The 20,602-nt window shown below is 40.3% G+C and overlaps 1 protein-coding gene across 1 annotated transcript in view; it reads left to right on the forward strand.

Moving 5' to 3' along the window:
* The window catches only part of MME (membrane metalloendopeptidase), a 118,667-nt gene that overhangs the window by 13,642 nt on the left and 84,423 nt on the right, over window positions 1-20,602 (forward strand). The window contains exon 4 of the mRNA XM_014588278.1: window positions 19,232-19,418. Within this exon, the coding sequence (XP_014443764.1) occupies window positions 19,232-19,418 (187 nt within the window). The remainder of the gene's footprint in view (window positions 1-19,231; window positions 19,419-20,602) is intronic.

A 20,602-nucleotide genomic window follows, 5' to 3' on the forward strand; every position in this document is an offset into this window, starting at 1 on the left:
CCACCTGCCAGCCCCCAAAAGGCAAAACTATTGAGGGAGAAAGCGGAATTGTGGTTACCTGAGGCTGGAGTAGAGCAGAGGTTGGCTGAAAATGGGTGCTCAGAAGCTTTTTGAGGTGATAGAAGTGTTCTAAAACTGAATTGAGATGATGCTTGCCCAACTGTATAAATATACCAAAAAGAATCATTTATTTAATTTTATTTATCATCATCATTATCGTTTTTAAATTTGCTATAGGGCACATGTGCCCACCTGAGAGAGAGAGAGAGAGAAAGCAAACCACCAGGTCCAGATTTGAACAGTGGCTGGCCATGTGCGAGTCCAGTGCTGTAACCACCATGCCACCTGCCGGCCCCTCATTAAGCAAATTTTATGGTATGTAAGTTAATAACTCATAGCTGTTAAAAACAACCAAAAAAATCAGGCCAGCAGGTGGTGTGGAGATAAAGGTGGCTGGATCCCACATGGCCAGTTCCGTGATTCAAATCCTGGACCAGCAGCTTGAAAATCAGCTGGGCGCCATGGGTGCCAAATCCCCAGATCCCAAAAGGAGTATGGAGGAGAAAGGATTGCAGTGTGGCCATCCCTGGGCGGGGAGGGGTTGGTGGTGGTAAGTGCTTTCTCAGTTTCTCTTTCTGTCTCTGCCTGGTGAGTGAATGTGCTCTATAATAGAAATCTAAAAGAAAAAGAAAATGAAGCAAAAAATCATCCTTATCGTATTTTTATATGTCTTTAACGTCCATTTTAAAGTAGTCATATGTTATCTTATATTTTGATCATATGTTTGTTATTAAGTGTTGAGTCTATTGAATCCCAGTTTCACAATTCAAATGATTCTGTGTAATGTTCAGTGTCTACCAAGTCTTCGCTAAATAAATTAACTCAAGCTCCTCAATTTGAGTGAGCTCCTGTTTGATTACATCAGGATTATATTGATGAGAAGCTTATGGAAATAGTAAATCAACTGGAAAGTTAAAATTATTTCAGGATTAGGTGTTGCAAGCATCATTTGCATCCCCTGAGATTTTACTTACAGAGAAAATCAGGGATCTACGTGGACAGGGGGACCAGCCATCCATGTGATAGGCTGACAGCTGACTGGATCCACCACGGAGCAGTGGCCAGGGATAGTCGTGCTTCTAGAATAACGTGCTGATCTTTCATACAGGTGCAATGACATAGTTGCCTTTTCACCTTGACCAATAGACCGTCAAGGCGACAACCTTTTTGTGTAAACTTGATTCATTAACAGTATTCCTGTCCCTCCTTTTCTTTCCCATTTACTATATGTGAGTTTATTTTATGTGTCTCTGTGAAACCACTCTGAATTCTTTTAGAAACAATATAGGTTAATAATAATTGGGTGGGTAGAATACAGATAAATTCCAGTAAGAGATACGTATAGGAAAAGGATTGCTAAATCATAAACTTTGTTTTTAAAAAAGATGCAAAGCACAATCATTAGAAAGCTACTGTATTCTTCTTTTTCCACCAAGCCAACGTTAAGCATGGGAGAGCTATTGTAGAATGTATACTTGGCCACATCCTGTGTTACTGCTATGTGATCTTAAGTCACTTTAGCTTTCTGCATTTCACTTTCCTTATCTACAAAATTGGAATTAAAAGTGTCTCATTTTTACAGAGAAATGGCAAAGATTAATGACAGCCCGTTTCATGTTACACGTCCTTCAGGGAGATGCACCTTAGGTATAATGCACAGATATATTTCATTTAACATCTTACTTTATGAAAATGACAAATGCATTATTTAAAGCTTTCCTTGACAATCAAAAAGCAAAGAATATATTTTAAAAGTGGAAGGTGTGGCCAGAGAAAGAGAGACTATAATGTATTTTTTATATTCTCAGATTAAACATGTGTCATCCTTCATCAACCTTTTTTTGACTGCTATGTCCAAAGCATAGATGGTGGCAGTTCAGATTTTGAATCAGTTAAAACGAGCGCAGTCAGAAACGAACACTTGAATCCGTATTTCCTATAAAGCACCATCTACCCACAGGCACACATCTCGATTTTAAAAGCTCGTTACTCTGTGCTTCTCCTTGCAGAGCTTCACTGTGAGCCGTTCTTTCACCACTTATTAACCCCTGAAAGCATATAAGTCAGAGGCCTGAAGGGAGAAGAGAATGACTAGCTCACTACCTTTCAGAATGTGGTCTTGGGGCCAGCACCATCAGCGTCTGCATCAGAAATGCAGACTCCCAGACCCCACCTCAAACAGCTGAATTTGCAACTTCATTTTTAGCAATGTTCTAGGAGGTCAAATAAAGTTTGAGAAGCTATTAGACCTTCTCTCTTTCCTGGACACACAAAATTCTTATTTTTTTTTCAGTGGAGTGGTCTCCATTATATGTGAGGAGGAGAAGAAATATATATAAATAAATAGATATTAAAGATATAGGAATTATTTCCTGGGTATTTGCATTGTTAAAGAAGGTGTATGTTACCCAAGTGATTGCTTTAACAAGAATAATTTCAGACTGTGTACTCAGCGAAGAATTTAATTTCTAAAGAGAGGGACATGGAGCTTGTTTTTCTGTTGATCATGAAGAAGCTGGACCTGGAATGTCATCCTGAATTCCCCAGTGTAATACAGGCACAAATATTTCCATAAAAACTTTAGAATAGCTTCTTTCCTCATTCATTCATTCATTTTTTTTTTATAAGAGAGATTTTTGCTATAGGGCATGTGCACTTGCCAGAGGGACAGAAAATGAGAACTCACTGCTCGGGATGATGGTCATGCTGTAATTCCTTCTCCTTTATTCCTCTCTCAAGATTTTGGGCATGCACATACACGTGCCTATTGTGAGTTTTAAGCCACTGGGCCCAGGATTCAAACCATGGTCAACTACATAGGAATCCAGCAATGTAACCATTACATCATCTGCTGGTCCTGTCATTCACTTATTGTATTCATTTTTTTTCCTCAAAGAAAAAACACATTAATTGTGCACCTTCTAAATATTGAACATATTTTTAGACACTGAAAATATGAGCTAAGATTAAGATAACCCCTGACTTCAGGAAAATGATCATCTGGTTAGTAGAGCAGACCAATAAGCAAAAGTACTGTGTGGGTTGGCAAGTGCTATCACAGAGATTAGCAGAGTGGGCCACAGCACTTTGAGAGGGGGCATCTAAGCCAGACCAGGTCTGGGAGTAGGTGGCTAGAGTGAGATTGATGATGATAGGACCAGCAATGCATTCCCACAAGGAAACTTCGTGTACTAAGTCCTGAAGGGTAATCAGGGATTGCAGACCCGGGGAGCAGAGGAAAACATGTGCATAGCTGAGTCAAGATGGAAGCAAGAGCTTGGTGAGTTTAGGACCTGCAAGTGGTTCATGATGGCTGGAGTGTAGTGTGGGACACACCAGGTCCACAAGACACAATGTGGGAGAGGGCAGCAGGAGCCAGGACACGAAGGACCCTTATATGCCATGCTAAGTGGGTTGTAAGTCCTAAAGCATATAGACACTGACTAAACTAAATATGTTACTGGGAACATCTAAGAGAATTTTAAGTAGGAGCATGACATTCTAAAGCTTGTCTGCTTTCTAGCCCAGGCGTGGTGATGTGGAGGCAAAGATTTGCTCAGCTAAGATAATAGCAGTTCAGTGTTCCTGGTGTGAGGGAGAGTGTGGTAAAGTTGGGGACCTGAAGGAATACGTGGCGGAGTCATAGAGGCTCTATATGATGATATAGAGGGGAGAGAAGGGAAAGCGTTCGGTGTTGGCAAAAGAAACGAGCAGGAGTTGGATCCTGCAGTTCATGTTAAAGTGTTTGGACCTCCTAGTAACAGCCAAGGGAAGTCACAGGAGGAAGAGTTTCAAATGGGGCATGATATGATCAGAATTGTTGAGGGGGATTACTGACTCTAACTAGAGTGACTATGAAAGGAAATTAGGCTGTTGCACTTATCTGGATGAGGGTTATGGTTGTCTGGATTTGAATGGCAATAAGCTGGAAAGGAATGGATAGATCTGCAAAATATTTAGTAGGAGGTGAAATTCGTAAGACATAATGTTTACATAAATAAGAAGCATGGTGAAAAAAAAAATGAGGAAAATGTCATTCAAGTGTCCAGCTCGAGGAAGTAGGTGGTAAGTGTGGTTGTCTAGAAGCCAGGGAACATGGAAGAGCTTGTTGGGCAATCAGCTGTGCCAGTGCAGTGAAGAGTTCCCTTTGAAACAGTTTGTATTTTTGACACCGCGAAGCCTTCTGTGTGGTAAAGTTCAGGCAAGCTGGGGTTGGAGATAAGGATTTGGGAGTCAGCAGCATATAGATGACATGGTTGAGATTTCCCAGAGAGGAAATGGAAAAGGACCTACGAGTGGTAGCATACAAAGCACATTTTAAAACGAGAAGAGGAAACAATTGAGAAGGAGTAATTTGGGAGTAGAAGGGAAATCACCAAAGTGTAAAATCCCCAGAGCAAATGGAGGAGCAGATGGCAAAAACTGGAGTCATCATAGGAGTTAACTAAAGCTGAGAAGCTGAGTGAGATAAGTACTGAAAACAGAGAACCTATTGAAGACTAAGGTGGAAGATGGGAAAATCGGTGCATTTTGTCTATGGCATAGTAAGAGAAGAGATGCCAAAGGAAGTAAGGCAGGATTACTCTTAGAGAAGTGTGCTCTAGTGTCCGGAGGGAAGAGTCAATGATGGTGTGAAGGCAAATCCATGTGAAGGCTGGAAAGGGTAGGAAGCTATGTAGATCTTCATCCTGTTACTTCAATTTTCTCTGTGAAGAGATGAAAATCTGCCCAGAAGAGTGAGCTGGTAGAGAAGGTAAATAATGAGAGAGTATGAAGACTGAAAAGGGCCAATGTGAGCATAGGCCATGCACATACAATTGATGGCCATTATTTGAAATGACAGCAAGCCAGGCAGTTGTGGGATTTTTCCAGCATCACTGATAATACCTTCAGCAGGTTATTTCCAGGCACTATTTTAGATGCTGAGGATACGTTAGTAAACCACAGAGTCCCTGCTGAGGATACAGTAGTAAACCACACAGAGTCCCTGCCCACAAAGACAGTAGACAAACAAGAAACAAATGGATAAATACATAAAATACATTATTAAATACCTTTGCCTAGAGCTGAAGAGAAAACAAGGCAGCTAGATCAATTTAGGGCAGGCTCATTTGCAGGGGGCAAAGGAGTGAAATATTTTGGTAAGATGCTGGTTTCACTGAAGACCCTATAGGACATAGGCTGGATTGAGGAAGTGAAAATAGAGCAGGCATGGGGTGAGAGTTCTCAGTGAAGTCAAAGAGCAGAATAAGAAATGAAAAACCTCTAAGAATCCTAAGGTCAGAGAGGGGATTACTTGAGTTGAAGATTTCACAAGTAAAACTGTTCTGGGTAATGATAATATCAAGACGTTGCTATGGAGGTGCATGTATAATGCAGAGTGGAGGTGAAAGTCTTGAGAGTTCAGAAGGTCAAGAAATTCTTATGCTATAGTGCAGCAGATGTCTACATGATGCCTGATGTTACCTGGCATGACAGTAGAATGCATTTGGAAGGGAAAACTGAATCAAGTGTCCAAGTCTTTAATAAACAGAGACAAATGCCTGGGAAGTCAATAGATGATGAGATCGAGATTGACTTGGTCGACTGGCAATAGCCGAAATGATAAGCACAGTGGTCAGTAATAACGTGGATACTTCATGAAGTATCCATATAGTTATTCTGTTATATGACAACAGAAGGCCAGTTTCGCCTTTTGATACTACAATGTGGTACAAGAGGGGGTATAGGAAGAGCATCGAGGAAGGGGTTTCAGTTGAATCACAGCCAGAAGTGCCTTCTGTGAGTAGGCATGAGAATAAATACTCATGTCTTTTTTTTTAAAGCTTTAATTTGTTCATGCATTCATTCATTCATTCATTTGCTAAAGGGTATGTTCACTCATGGAAAGAGGGAAAATGAGAAAGCACTCCTGGATTACCATATCACAATCCTTTCTCCTTCATTTTGCTCTCCTTTCAGGATTTTGGACACAAAGACATACATCTCTGGGGTGTTTTTCAAGCTACCAGGTGTGGCCCTTGAACTATGAGGTTGTCCATGTGGGACCAAGCCTCTTAACCACCGTAGCTAGCCCACTAATGCTTTCTTTTAAAGAATTACTAATTTAAATTATTATTTTTTAACTTGCTATAGGGCACATGTATTCACCAGAGAGACAAAGAGAGAGAGAGAAAAAAATGGGAAAGCAAGCCACCAGGTCTGGGATTCCAACTGCAGCTAGCTGGCCATTAGGAGTACAGTGCCAAAACTACCACGTCACTTGCTGGCCCCACGGTCATGCCTTCTTAATGAAGCAGATTTCAGAAATGCTCCTCTAATCTGTTTCCTTTCACACATAATCCCTTTTTCTTTTCTAATTGCCAAGGGATGCCTGCACTTTCCTCAAAGAGAGAGAAAGGTAAGAGACAGAGAGAGGGAAATTAGAAGAAAACACCCACCAAGGGGATGTGGCCATGATGCAATTCTTCTCCTCCTCCATTTCTCCATCCTCTCAAGATTTTGGGCATACGTGCACATGTGCTTGACATAGTTTTTAAGCCACTGGGGCTGGGATTTGAACCTTGGTAGGCCATATGAGATCTGGTCCCCTTAACCACCAGGCTATAGGACTGGCCCTCCAGTTCCTTTTTCTTCCTTGCAATAGGTAATTCCTCTGAATGGAGTAAATGTTTGGTGATAAGAGTAAGAGTTTAGAATCACAGAATGTGCCACCTGGTCTATAAATTAGTTCACATGAATTAGAGTTTTCTGTTCATGTGCTGTGATATGCAATATGCCACTCAAAAGGGTAAACGATAACTGATAAGAGGAGACGCTAGATGGCCACCTGTCTGGCTACTATTGTAGACTCCATTGAATAGAATTTAATTTGATAGAATTAAAATTACTTATTATTTTTAAAAATTTGCTGGCGACAGTGTGTGCTCACCAGAGAAAGAGAGAAATTGAGAAATATCCCTCATGGATAATGGTCACAGTATGATCCCTTCTCCTCCATTTCTCTCTCCTTTCAGGATTTTGAGCACACATGCACACGTGCTCAGTGTGTTTCTCAAGTAGTGGTCCAGGAGTAGAATCTCGTAGTCAGCCATGTGGGATCCAGCCACCTTAACAAGCACGTCACTGGCTGGCTCACAATTAAAATAAATGATGAATTTATTTTTATTTTTTTTGCTAGTATGGATAAAAACTTAATAAATCAGAGTTCTTTTTTTTGGGGGGGTAGATTTTTATTAGAGGGCACGTGCATTGACTGGAGACACAGAAAGAGACAGAGAGAGAAAAAGTGAGACATCACCTCCTGGGGAGGATGGCCATACCACAATTCATTCTTCTCCATTCTCCTCTTAGGGTTTTGGTCACACATGCACACACCCAGCATGAGTTTCAAGCCTATGGTTCTGAGACTTGAAACATGGTTGGCCATAGTGCCTTAACCACTATGCTGCTTGCTGGTCCCTAGCTCTTACCTTTAAGTGTTCTGTTTAAACATTTCCCAGTGGTATAATCTTTGTTTAGACTTTCAGTAAACCAGATTCATATTTCAGAAGTCAAATAAAAAATGTCTTTTTTGTTTGTTTGTTTTGTTTTTTGTATTTTGGGAAGTCCAACTATACAGGTCCTTTGCTGTGAAACTATGGGAAAGGGGGTTAGTCTCCCACATGGACGGGATCATTGGAAAGTCATCATTTCGTAGAAACCCAATAGCCGACAACAGTTGGTCTGTTCCTCTGTGCTGCATGCTTAAGTGAAAATAACCAAACCAAGTATAAAATGGTGACTATGGCCCAGGCTATATTTTTTAAGTAGTAGTTTAAATAGTTTGTTACAGAGAACATGTGCTCACTGGGGGCTGGGGAAGGATGTGAGAAATCACCACCCAGGGCAGGTTGCCACACCAATTTCCTCTTTTCCAGTCTCCTTTTGAGATTTTGAGCACCCATGTAAATGTGCCCAGCATGTTTTCCAAGCTACTGGTCTGAGACTCAAACTGTGAATTAGTCATGTGGGATCTGGCCACCTTTACTTCCATGCCACCTGCTGACCCATTAAGTAGTTTTTTATTAATCAAGACTTCCCTGGGGAACCAGCAGTTAGCGTAATGGCTATGTCGCTGTACTCCCACGTAGTCGACCGCGGTTCGTGTCCCGGACCCGGTGGCTTAAAACTCACAACCTGCTGACCCATTAAGTAGTTTTTTATTAATCAAGACTTCCCTGGAGTTCAAAAATATTCTTAAAGACTCCCAAATTGTTAAAGATGTATATATAACAAGATGTACTTGAAGAACCAATACGTACTTTAAAATACCTCTAGGTATTTTTGTTAAATACTTTGACATCCTCGTGTAATTAAAGTAGTTGAATGAAATTAGAATGTTTCTGATACCTCTGCCAGTCTGAAGCTAAAATCAGTGAATTATTCCCAAACACATGTGTATAGCAGTTAATAATTTTTCTAACTTAGAAGGCAAGAGGCAAAATAGTAATCATTGTATTTGTAACAAAAACCATTTTAATCATTTTTAAGAGAATGAAATAAAGCATGCAGAATACATAGCTGTTAACTCAACTGTGCATTTCTCAAAGCACTGTGCATAATGTTTTGTAGCAAGGATCTGACAATATGTTGAGAAGAAATGACACAAATGAAATGTTACAATCACCTTAAACAAACTTATATCTGTGTAAATATGAATCTTTCAAAAGATAATGTAAGATAGTAACAGTGAGTGTTGTGAAACTTTGCATGGTAGGAAAAAAAATGAAAACAAAAAGAAAAGGTGGAGGCTGGTCCTGTAGCCTAGTGGTTAAGGGAGCTGGAACCCTCATGGCTGACTGCAATTCAAACTCCAGCCTCTGGTGTCTTTAAAAACACCGTGGACAAGTGTGTATGTATTCTTCAAATCCCAATAGAATGGAGAAATGGAAGAGAAGAAATTACAGTATGACCATGCTCTACTGAGGGATGCTTTCTCTCTCTGTCTCTCTGTCTCTGGAGAGCACATGTACCCCCTGGGTGGTGGGGGAGGAGTTTTGAAAAGTTGACAGACTGGTTGAGTTCCATGTGAGGCCCCAATTGCAAGACCAGCCCTATTCTTGGCCCTAGCACCCAGAGGGTCCAAGGTCAGTGGCTCAGTGGCTCCATGCCAGTCAGCTTTGTACCAGGTGATCTGCCCCTGACCTCAGCTCTAGTAATTGGGTTTCTGTGTTGTCCCTTAGGGATGTCACTTCTGGCATACTTCCCAGTTCTGGAAACTGGGTTTCTGCCTTTTCTTTTCCGTCTTCTGGGGCTGAAATGTAGCTTAGCTAGCAAACTCCTAACCTTTTACCAGACCCTGAAAAACTAAAGTTTCCTTGGGTCCCCACGCACACCTGCCAATTTTAATTCCTTCCTCACAGCTGCCCACTCGGCCTCTTCCTACGTAGCTTCTTTCCATAACTTTTAGCTGGGAACCTCCTGTTGCTGACCTCTTATAAGTCTGCCCCAAACATTGGGCTGCCGGGAAAGTCATGATGCATTTCTGCCTAGAAGAACATAGAAAAATGTGTCATGACTTTCCTGACAGCCTAATAGGAGTCAGTCTCACTGCACTGGTCAAACCACTTCCACCTGAGCCCAGTTTATGTAAATGACAAACATTTTATAGAGAGCAAATTGTTTTTTCATATACTGAGCAAGGAACAGCTTCCACTAACTTTGCATGCCCAGACAGAAAGCCTGGGACCCTGCCATCTCTTCAACTGTCAGCTAACACACCTATTAATTTAAAAAACTTAAAGAGGGAGGACTCCGGTTTTTTTGTCTTCTTTTATTTAATAAAATAAAATGTAATTATGTATCCAAAAAATCTGAAAATGCTCATAAATTGCCTGTCTGATTTTAAATGAGCAATAAAAAATATATTTTTTTAAAAAAATTTCAGGGGAGTGACAGGAAAAAAGAAATCAGCACCAAAATATTTGAGAGTTGGGTAGAGCGCATGCATGGGGTTTAGTCTATAAATAGCAGATGATGATACCTTACTATGAAGAGACTTAACTGGGAATGAAGGATTCTTTTGGAGTGTCCATTATGGGCTACTCATTGTGCTGGACATTGATTAGAACCCTTGCCCTGGGTGGAGGTGTGCTTACAAGTATCACTGCTTTTACCTTGAAAAAGGTCAAAGGGTTACCTTGAAGTGTGCTTTGTCTCCGAAACTGTGTATCCCATATTAGTCATAGCTCTTTGCTGGTTGTTACCTGCAACCTCAACCAGAGTGAGTCTTCTTTCCCATAGTCAGATCCCCTCCCCATCACTGGATGGGGTGACAAAGGGGTGACCAAGGCCCCTGTTTCATTCAGTCAGATACAGACAGGATTCCTAGAGTGCTGAGGCAGGCCATGGGGACCTAGCTCTTTATCCAGTATGCTTCCAGCAGAGGCTGGCCCAGCTCTGCACTCACAGAGAGCACCCCCATGCCAGCCCTCTTTCAGTAGTTTCTTTCATCAAGTTCCTCTACCTGGAGCACAGCTCAGTACTGGATTCAAATATTTGTTGGATGGCTGAAGGGATGAATGAATTGATGAATAAAATGCTCTTTTCTCCTCTGTTTTCACTAGTACCTCCTCATTTGCTTCTAGAGTGTGCATGCCTGCACTTTACTCATCACCTGTTATCTCACTAGGTCATTGTCCAATGTCTAGTTTTTGCCCACTAAAATGTAAGATTTGGCTGTTCCTTATTCATCATTCTGTTAGCCACTAGCAAGGTGTATGAGACATAGTTAGTTATTAGTAAGTATTGGTTGAATAAATGAATATATTCTCAAGTTCATTATTTTGAAGTAACATAACCAATGTTGCTGATGAGAGGTGATTTGTCAGGGCACCTAGTGCACTAATCAAGCAGCAAAGAGCTGTTTTTAGTCTGGCTTTGATCTGCTTGTGTAAGTCAGATTTCTCACTTCCTGTACATCTCTGTGAAGACTCCTGGATTTAGTCCTTGTCTTTCTGATCTACTTCCTTCGCTAACATTTAAGTCACTTATTCTCTTCTCAGTTGTCTAACTCACCATTTACTATTTCTATCCTCTGAGCTAGAACTAAGTCAATGAGGAAACAGTTTCTGCATTTCTCTTTTCCCATTATTTTCCTACTTTAAGGAGCATTTTCAACTAATTTCCTAGGTGGAAAAGTTTTCTAGCTCTCTAAGACCAAAGTTTTTTATGAGTCTGGTTTTTCTTTTCCAACTCTAGTTCTGTCTGAATTCCTCTCTTCTTGATAATCCCATTTCTGCTCTCTTTTCATTCAACTTCTGTGCTCTTTTGCAGGATGCCAATGGGTAGCTCAGTGTTGCTGTTTGTCAACAACCACCTTCCTCTAAGTGTCTTCTGTCCTGGGTTGCTTCTTTCGTAGTGTGCCAGTTCAAACCCTGGTCAGTTCACACATACAGGCATAAATTCATGAAGCTCATTGCAAGTGACTCCTTCCCTCCAGATTACACATAAGGAAGTGTTTTACATGTTAGCTGAACATGGGGTAAGTTTGGGAAAGAACCCTTCATCTTAGCTATAACTATATCATATATAGGAGTTCATGTGCATTATAAAATTTTGTTGGGTCACTCTCATAGCACAGTGATTAAACACTGTACATTGGGAGCCAGATCTCTCAGGGCAGACTGCAGTTCTAATCCCAGCCCCAGCAACTTGGAAAATGCACTGTGTACATATGTGTGAGTAGCCGAAATCCTGATAGGAAAGAGAAGTGGAGGAGAAAGAATTGCGGCATTACCACGCCTACTGGGTGGGTGCTTTCTCTCTCTCTCCTCTCTCTCTCTCTTTCTCGCTCCCTCTCTTTCTTTCTGTCCTCTCTCTCTCTCTCTCTCTCTCTCTCTCTCTCATAAGTGCACACACCTCGCAATTTTCAAAACAGGAAAATAAACAGACTTGTTTAAGACGATGCTCTGTGAGGCTAGGAATCGTGTCTGTTTATTCATCATGGTATATTCAATTTCTCATAATGCTGGGTATATAAGGTACTCAAAATATTTGTCAGAATAAATGGGAAAGCTTCAGAGTCTTTTCAGGCTTCGCAAAGAGAAAATCTTTTGGAGAAAGCAATGGCTTTAAAAAATCCTTTGGGTCTTCTATAATAGAAAAGAATTATTTACTCAGTAAAAATATGTCAATATGTGGAACCACACACCATCTTGTGTCAATAAATGCTTGGTTTATTAATAGGAGGGGACTTCTAAAAGTTCACAGAAAATGCAGATTGTGGAGAAAATATGCATGGATTTAAAAATTTGTTGGCACCAAAACAAACTTGTACTTGTGTTTCATTTTTTTCCATGAGCTTTTGGAAGTACCTTTGTCAGTACTAAATTTAATCGTGCTCGCTAGTGCTCACTAGAGAGCCTTTTTACCATTTGACTTCATTTTCGGCAGCTTTCTAGAAGGACTGTGGACCTCACTTGTCCTCCCGCTCCTGTTTGCACCACTCCCTAACCAAAATTGATGCGAAGGCAGAATGCTTTGAGTTACTCTCAGTAATTACATGTCATTGAAGGCTACTGGTCATTCTTGACCAACAACAAGCTCCAAAATAACAGATGTTTAAACTGGAGGAACGTGGCCATGTCATCTCATTGCCTTCTCTTCAGAGATATCCACTAGTGTCCAGAGACCTTGGTGTCCACCTGAAAAATATTACTAAATGAGCAATGTAGCCTTTTTGTGACCTTCTATAGATTTAATGGGAAAAAAAGGAATATTATTAGTCATTAACTTCATAATCCACAGCATATATGGTAACTTATTTTGTGATATATTTATATTACAGTATAATCCCTAATAGCTTTTTGCTAATAGAGCCTTCTAGGATTCAAAATGCAAATTGGATCTGAAAAAGAAAAATTATGTTTAGACTTAAAGGACTTTAACTTAGCTGTAGCACAGTTACAGTGCTTCTGTGGATTAACAAAATATGTTTCAGCTGTGAATTTTGGACGAATCCCGACTGGAAAATTATTACCGGTCCTCTCTTGGCCATGAGCCATTCATTGAAATGGGCTCTGAGATAAGACTAAAGAATTTCACTAATTTGGGGAGTGTCAACGAAAGATTATTATTGTGGGGTCCATTAGACTTGAAATTTCTGTGATTATCTCAGCGACTTCTAAAATCCAGGGCCAAATGAGGTGAAAAAATTCATATGGCTATATGCATGTTGTAGTGCAATTAAAATCTGAATTGGCTGTCAAGAAAACAGTGGTTCATGTATGGCTTAATTTGGATTCTCTTCCTCTCTCTATAGAGCTTTTGAAAATTTTCCAAAGCATTATTTGGAGTTAATGTAGGAAAATTATCACTTAAAACTAGACTTAGGCTCAGTCTCAATTCATACGTATTGATGACTTTGGCCATGTAATCACTCTGTGCCTAGACTGCCTTAAAATGAAGGTAATATCTCCTCCTTCACGGAGCAGATTTGAGAAAGAAATTACTACAACCAAAGAGGCAGTTTAGCTTAGTAGTTAAAAACCTACTCTGGGGCCAGCCCATGGCATGGTCATTAAGGCACAGGATTCTTCCAACGTGGCTGATAGTGGTTCAAGTCCCAGACCTGGAGGCTTGAAAATCATGCTGGGCACATGTGCGTTCATGCCCCAAATCCAGAGAAGAGAATGAGAGAAGAGATTATGGCTTGACCATCTCCCCTGGAGGGTGATTTCTCACATTCCCTTTCTCTGTCTTTGTCTCTCTCTTGTGAGCACACGTGCCCTGTGACAAAAACCTAAGTTGAGGCGGGGGAGGGGGAACCTACTGTGGCCACAGGATACTTATATTCAAACCCCAGTGTTTCCCCTAACCAACTCTGTGTCTTCGGTACAAGTTACTTATCCTTCATTTCTACAGTAGGGATAAAATAAATTTTCCATAATAGAGTAAAATGAACACAAACATTAAAGCCTGTAGGAAAGTGTCCAGCATGAAGTGAATGCTTTGTGCCTGACACAGGTCAGACTTTGGCTTCTCTTATCATTCTTACTGGGTTGTCAGAAAAGTCATGATGTCACGCTGGGTAAAGTCTCTTTACAGTCTAAATGATGTATAGCATGATGTATACATGTATACATGTATACATGTATACAATGATGTATAAATAATAAATAAAGGTAATAAATTTAAAAATTAATAAAAATAATACAAAGTTACAACCTAAGCATATCTAGAAGTTCTGTAACTTCCATATCAACTTGGAATAAAGCCCAGATTTCACATGGCAGTCTGGCCCAGACCTGCCCCTCCAGGTGGGCTCCCCTCACAAAAAAAAAAAAAAAGAAAAGTCATGATGTATTTTTTTCTGTTTTTCTATGTAAAAATGCATCATGACTTTTCCAACCACCTAATAATACTATATTTAAATGTCCTCAATGGAAACCAAATGAAAATCACATTATATATGTAAATCTGAGTATCTACTAATCTGAGAGTGAATGGATTCCAAGTTGATTACATGTTGCCTTGTGACTCTGTGCATACGCATGCATGTGTGTGTATATTTGTGTTATATGTATAAAGCCTATGCATATATGGTAAATTAGTCACATGTATGGATGAAATAGAGTTGTAAACAAATTACTCCTCAAGCTAGAACACCAAAAATAGGTCTCCAGATTGAGAGGCAGCAGTATAGAACAGGTCACAACACTTGGAAACTTTTCCCAGATCTACCTATGTAGTCCATAGTATTTGATTGATTGATTGATTGATTGATTTAGAGAGATTTTTTGCTATAGGGCATGTGCACTTGCTGGAGAGACAGAGAGACAGAAAGCAAGAAATCACCTCCTGGGGGGACGGCCATGCCTCAGTCCCTTCTCTTTCATTCTCCTCTTTGGATTTTGGGCATGCACGCACTCATGTCTGGCATGAGTTTTAAGCCACTGGGTCCAGGACTGAACCATGGTCAACCACTTGAGAGTCCAGTGACATAACCATTATGCCATTTGCAGGTCCCAATCCATAGTATTTGAACAGTTGCTCAGTGACTTCTTTTCCTTGGTATCGACTAGTTAGACATGTATGCTATTTGACCTTGGTTTACCTGGACCCTAACTAGTGGTTGACAGGTAGTGTTTGAATTTAGGATAAGCTAGCGCTATGGATTATAGTTGGCCTCTGGTACCTCAACTCCCTTCCCTTTTTTTTTTTACCAAGACATCACAAAAGCAATTTAGGGATTTTCATCTAAAAATGAAGAGTGAATTGTAAAAGGATCCAGCAAGTTTGTGATAAAAGCCATTTGGTCTTTATTAGCACTAGAGTCTGTGTGCTTGCTAATTTTCTCTTCAGGAATGGTCCCCCAGATTCTAGTTTCCACATTGCTGCCTTTTGAATGGAGTCCTTTGTGACCTGTTGTGATTGCATTGCATTTTCCTTGTGTTCTTTCAGAATGTTCTGACTTTGCCTTCGTTTTGGTTGGGGGGATGGTGAGAAGAGGGCTGTAATAAAAATGAGATCAGCAGCACTTTCAGAATGTTATCTAAGGGGATTTTTAAATTGTCCAAAATTGCCCAGTAAGTCATATCAAACTTAATGTCTGTTAATAAAAAAAAATAAAAAAAATAAAAAAAAACATTTTTGACAGAAAGTTGGGTCAGAAATGTGTGTCCTTAGGTCTTCACAAAAGAGCATTTGCTCCTTGGTGCCTCAATATTCCTCTGACCTCTTCTAGACACTTCTAAAATAGTCATCATTCAGACTAATTATAGTGATTTAAAGATACTGAAATCACAGGGCTGTGTGTTTGGGGTCAGGAAGTCAAGGGCTGAGGTCACTTTGGGAAGAACAAGTTGTAAACAGTCTTGTTCATACACCGTTCACAAACCTTGCTTGCATGCAGAACAGGAAGCATCAATGAAGAATTTACCATGGCGCCAAGGGTGAACATAGGGCACAGATATAAGCAAATACCTAACCCATGTAAAATGTGGCTAATATATAGTGACCAAGAGCATTTAAAATAGAGTAGTAATCAAGAAGGAAATTATTTGTATCCTATCCCCACTTAATTTTCTTGCCTATATTGCACTTTTTACTAATGTTTCTAAAAGTTCAAAGAAAAAAGATGATAGTAGAGTTGATCTCAGTATTTGTGGGTTCCGTGCTTCCTAGTTCACCTGCTCGCTAACATTTATTTATAATCCCATGCCTGCTGCTCAGTCGTTTGCAGATTGGACAAAAATTTTTGAATCTCCCTACAAACATGTACCCAGCCATCGTTGAATAAGGCGTTGTAAACTCGGGTCTTTTTGAAGTCCATTCTTTGCACTTTTATGCATTTGGTTGGTGTGTGAAATGATCCACAAGTGTAGTGTTGAAGTGCTATCTAGTGTTCCTGAGTACAGAGGCTGTGGTGTGTCTTCTGGAGAAAATATATGGTAACAGATAGGCTCTGCTCAGTCATGAGATACAGCACCATGGGTGTGAGTCCAATGTTAGTAAACCAACACTACATGTTAAGTAAGGTGTTTCTAAACAGAATCACACACCACAGAGTTATGTTATGATCAGTTGTCTGACCAGCAGTTCACAGGAAACTAACCTTGGATTAATATTTCCCCAAGAGGCAAGGATTCAATATCCCCTAATTCAGTGTTAGTGATGACTTCAGAGAACAAAACTTATGTAGGAAGGATCAATCATATTTACTTGGAATTCCCATGGATTTATTCATGTGAAAATGTAACATTAATCTAAATATTAAATAGGTACCAACATTAAAAAAAAGTCAAATTTACAAAACAAGTACTGTAGCACAAAAGTTTATGCTATCTGGTTTAGTCATTTCCTGCTTGTGACAATTATATTTATGTCAGATTTCCCCTATTTTATTGCAGTTTTCTTAGGAACACTTAACAAATGCAGAAAATGTTTTAACCATACATACACACAAACAAGCAGGACCAGAAAAACTAGCCTCTAGGGAATATGCATGTATAAACATTGAAATGTTATTGTGAATAGTGCCAGAAATCCTATTTTTAGTTAGCAAACTATTGATGTTGTTGGGAAACATAGCATACAGATTGGAAAAGGGAACTCTTATAGCATGGAGGCCACTGGCATTCAAATATGGGTCAGGGATTGTCTGTTTTTTAGGTAGAAATGTAGGGGATTCTAATGTCACTGGAATTCTACCATGTCTAACGAGGTCCAGCATACTGCTGAGGTGATGTGCACTGAGTCTCTTTTGACAGCCGACATCTTACCTCTTTTTGAATTTGTTTTAGTTTGCTATAGGGTATGATATGTGCTCACTGGGAGAGACAGAGAGAGATAGGGAACTTGAGAAAGCAAATCCCTCCCCTCATGGGAATGGCCATGCTGCAATCCCTTCTCTTGGGATTTTGAGCATGCATACACACATGCCTGGTGTGATTTTTCAAGCCACCAGGTCTGGGACTTGAACCACACAATTGGCTATGTAAGATCCAGCCACTTTAACCTCCATGTCATCTGAAGGTCCCCAGCAGAAATATCTCTTAGCCATCAGAGAAGTGAGTTTAAGACACTGGGTCTGGGACTCAAACCACAGTCGACTACATGGGAGTCCAGCGACATAGCCATTACACCAACTACTGGTTGCATAATAATGATATTTTCAACTTCCTGTGGGTTTATTGCAATGTAACCTCATTGTATGTCAAGGAGCATGTAATGCTTTTTTTTTTTTTTGCTATTAAAATCTCTCCAACACTAGGCCTGTTGATGCTCATGGCTCCTAGGAGTAAGAGGTATGCTCTAAAAGAGCTGTTAACTTGAAGGCACAAGAGCCCTGGTTGAGACTCAAGACAATAAAGATGAGAAAGGGAGGCATTTTCTCCGGATTATACAACTGCAGCACCCATAAGGAACTGGATTATGGATGGGCTTGGACAGGAGATTGTGGAGGCTAAACTCCATGGAACAGAAGGGAGACCTTGGGGGGAGTGGGCTTGTGCATAAGACACTTGGGAGATTCCCTTCACAATCTCAATTGCCACCCGCTCCCAGCAGACTGAAAAGGAAAGAGGAAATATTCCTGATTCACATAAGTATGGAACCATCTTTATTTCCTGACATTAGATCCTCTTGTCCTCATTTTCCATTTCTCCCTATTGTCTCTAATCCGGTTGTTCCCCTAGCTACACAATAGAACCATTCAGGAAATCTTGGAAACTACTTGGACCGACCCCAGAGATTCAGATTGAATTGATCAGGAGTCGATCCTGGGCATCTGTGTGTTTAAAAGGCCTCTCAGATGACTGACATGTGCAGCCAGAGTTGAAAAGTACTGCCATAAAGTACATTTCTGAAATTTTTCGCTCTTCATAATCCAGTGTGCTGTAAAGATGAGTGAGGCAAGAAACATGCTCCATGTAGGCCCTCAAGGAGATGTGCTCTTTGACATGCTTTTGAGTGTGAGTGGTCTCTGTGCCACTTTCCTATCTGTTTACCCTGTTGTGAAGAGTTCACTTGGGGCTCCTGCAAGTCCTAATGCTTTTTTCTGCCTTTGCCCCTGCACAAGCTGCTGGTGATAAGGCTGACATTGGGAAGGAGGGAAGTTGTGGCTACAGGCTGGCAAGGAGGAGAGGAAGAGAAGGGGTAGGACAAGGGGGAAATGATGGGTAACTGGGAAGGAGTAGAGAAAAGGGCAGTGCAAAGCACTACTTCTCACATGCCCACTGCATTCTGGGTCCAGAGCATGGAGGGAGGAGCATGAACGCATCTGCATGCAAGCTCTGGAGCACCTGCATTTACCAACTGCTTGAACTTGGGAAAATTACTTAATCTTATGCAATTAAAAAGTGGTGGAGCTTTTGAATTCCAAACAGGTCTGACTTAAGAACCCAAACATTTTCCCCAGCTTATACAGCAACTCCCAATGCATACCCACATAATAGACCCTTGGTAATGAATACAGTAATTAATAACTTCCCAGATGGTAGTTGAGCTTGCTTTTAAATTCCTATAGTCAAATAAGGTAGGAGAATATTACAAGAAGATTAGTGAGAAAGAAATAGCATGCCATTTATTATCAGCCCAGAACATTCAGGATCGTCATTTGTAAGAAATAAGCTCATTATTAATAGAAATTACTTTTTTTAATTTATGTGACTATTTTCTTAATTTATAGGTTGTTTTAAGATTATTCATTTACTGAGAAACAGTAATGAGTATTTCATGAGAGAAACAGAAACAGAGAAAAAGGAGAAAAAGACCAGCAACCTGAACAGGGCCTCACACTGCATTCCCTACATGTCCCCGCACTGTCCAGTTGTTCCAGGCACCCAGGATCACAGAGTGCCTTCCCGCATGTACAGGTTGGCCTGGGAACCGAACCCTTATCTTTCACATGGCTCCAGCTTTGCAGAATGTTGTGTTACCACTATGCCACCATGGCTGGACCTATTTTCTTAAATGAAAAATAAACTTTCTTTTTCCTTTTTGCAAAAGTCATGTATGTTCATCTAATACAAATTGGAAAATTAAGATAAGCAAATAATGCAAAATTAAACACCCTTAATCCTTCCATCCAGATATAACTGCCGCAAATGTCTTAGTATATGTCCTTCTAGACTTTCTGTGTTTTTCAGAGATTAAAAAAAAAAAAAATAGCACACTTTCTTTCACTTTACAACACCTGTCAACAACATTCCATGTCAATACATTCACATTTATGACATCAATTTTTTATGTCTGCTTATTATGGGGAATCATTTTGTTTGATTTTAAACATTTGTTTACTCAGAAGTCAGAGACCCACAGATAAGGAAACATCTGAAGAGCCCAGGTGTGGCTATGTGGAGAGGTTGAGTAATTCAAAACAAAGTACAAAACATAAAAACAATTACAACCAGTTTGACAGTTGAGCGTCTGTTTCCTATGGCGCTTCTACCCACAAGTCTACTGCTGACTTCAAAGAAAAGTCATCACAGAGGAGGTCCGGAGGATAAGGTGCAAAACGAGAATCAAACCCATGATAAGAGATTAAAGGAAGGTTGATCAAAGACCTAGCATGAAAGTGCTAGCCCCTGACTTGCCTTGGCCCATGGTCCCCAAATATTCATCAGGATGGAGAGCTCTCTTTGAAGTGATTGGAAGACCCATGCTCAGTCAAGCTCTCTGGTCAAAGGAAACTTAAAAAGTAGCATAGGAAGGAGTTAGCAGCATTCTTCACAGACTGAATGCTGGGCTTTGGTTCATTGTACAAGTGCAAGTAGTTCACTTATATTGGGTATTAGGTGAGGGAATTGGACCTAAGAGGGGAGGGCTGTCTTTTTCCCTGGCGAGAGATGTGGGAAGTACAGTCGTATTCCTATGACAGAGCATTTTTCATTCATCAGTGCTGCTATTGCTGCTGCAACTCTCATCCCTTTTTATTCAGTGTTTAAAAGGGCAAATGGTATTTCTAAATAGGCAGAGAGATGTGTTCATTACGTTCCTTGTATGCAAAAAATGAAAATGATGCAAGCTGATCCAGGTTTCATAAGGACAGTCTTTCATG

This window comes from Tupaia chinensis, unplaced genomic scaffold (assembly GCF_000334495.1).
Source record: "Tupaia chinensis unplaced genomic scaffold, TupChi_1.0 Scaffold000272_1, whole genome shotgun sequence".
In the NCBI taxonomy this organism is placed as follows: Eukaryota; Metazoa; Chordata; class Mammalia; order Scandentia; family Tupaiidae; genus Tupaia; species Tupaia belangeri.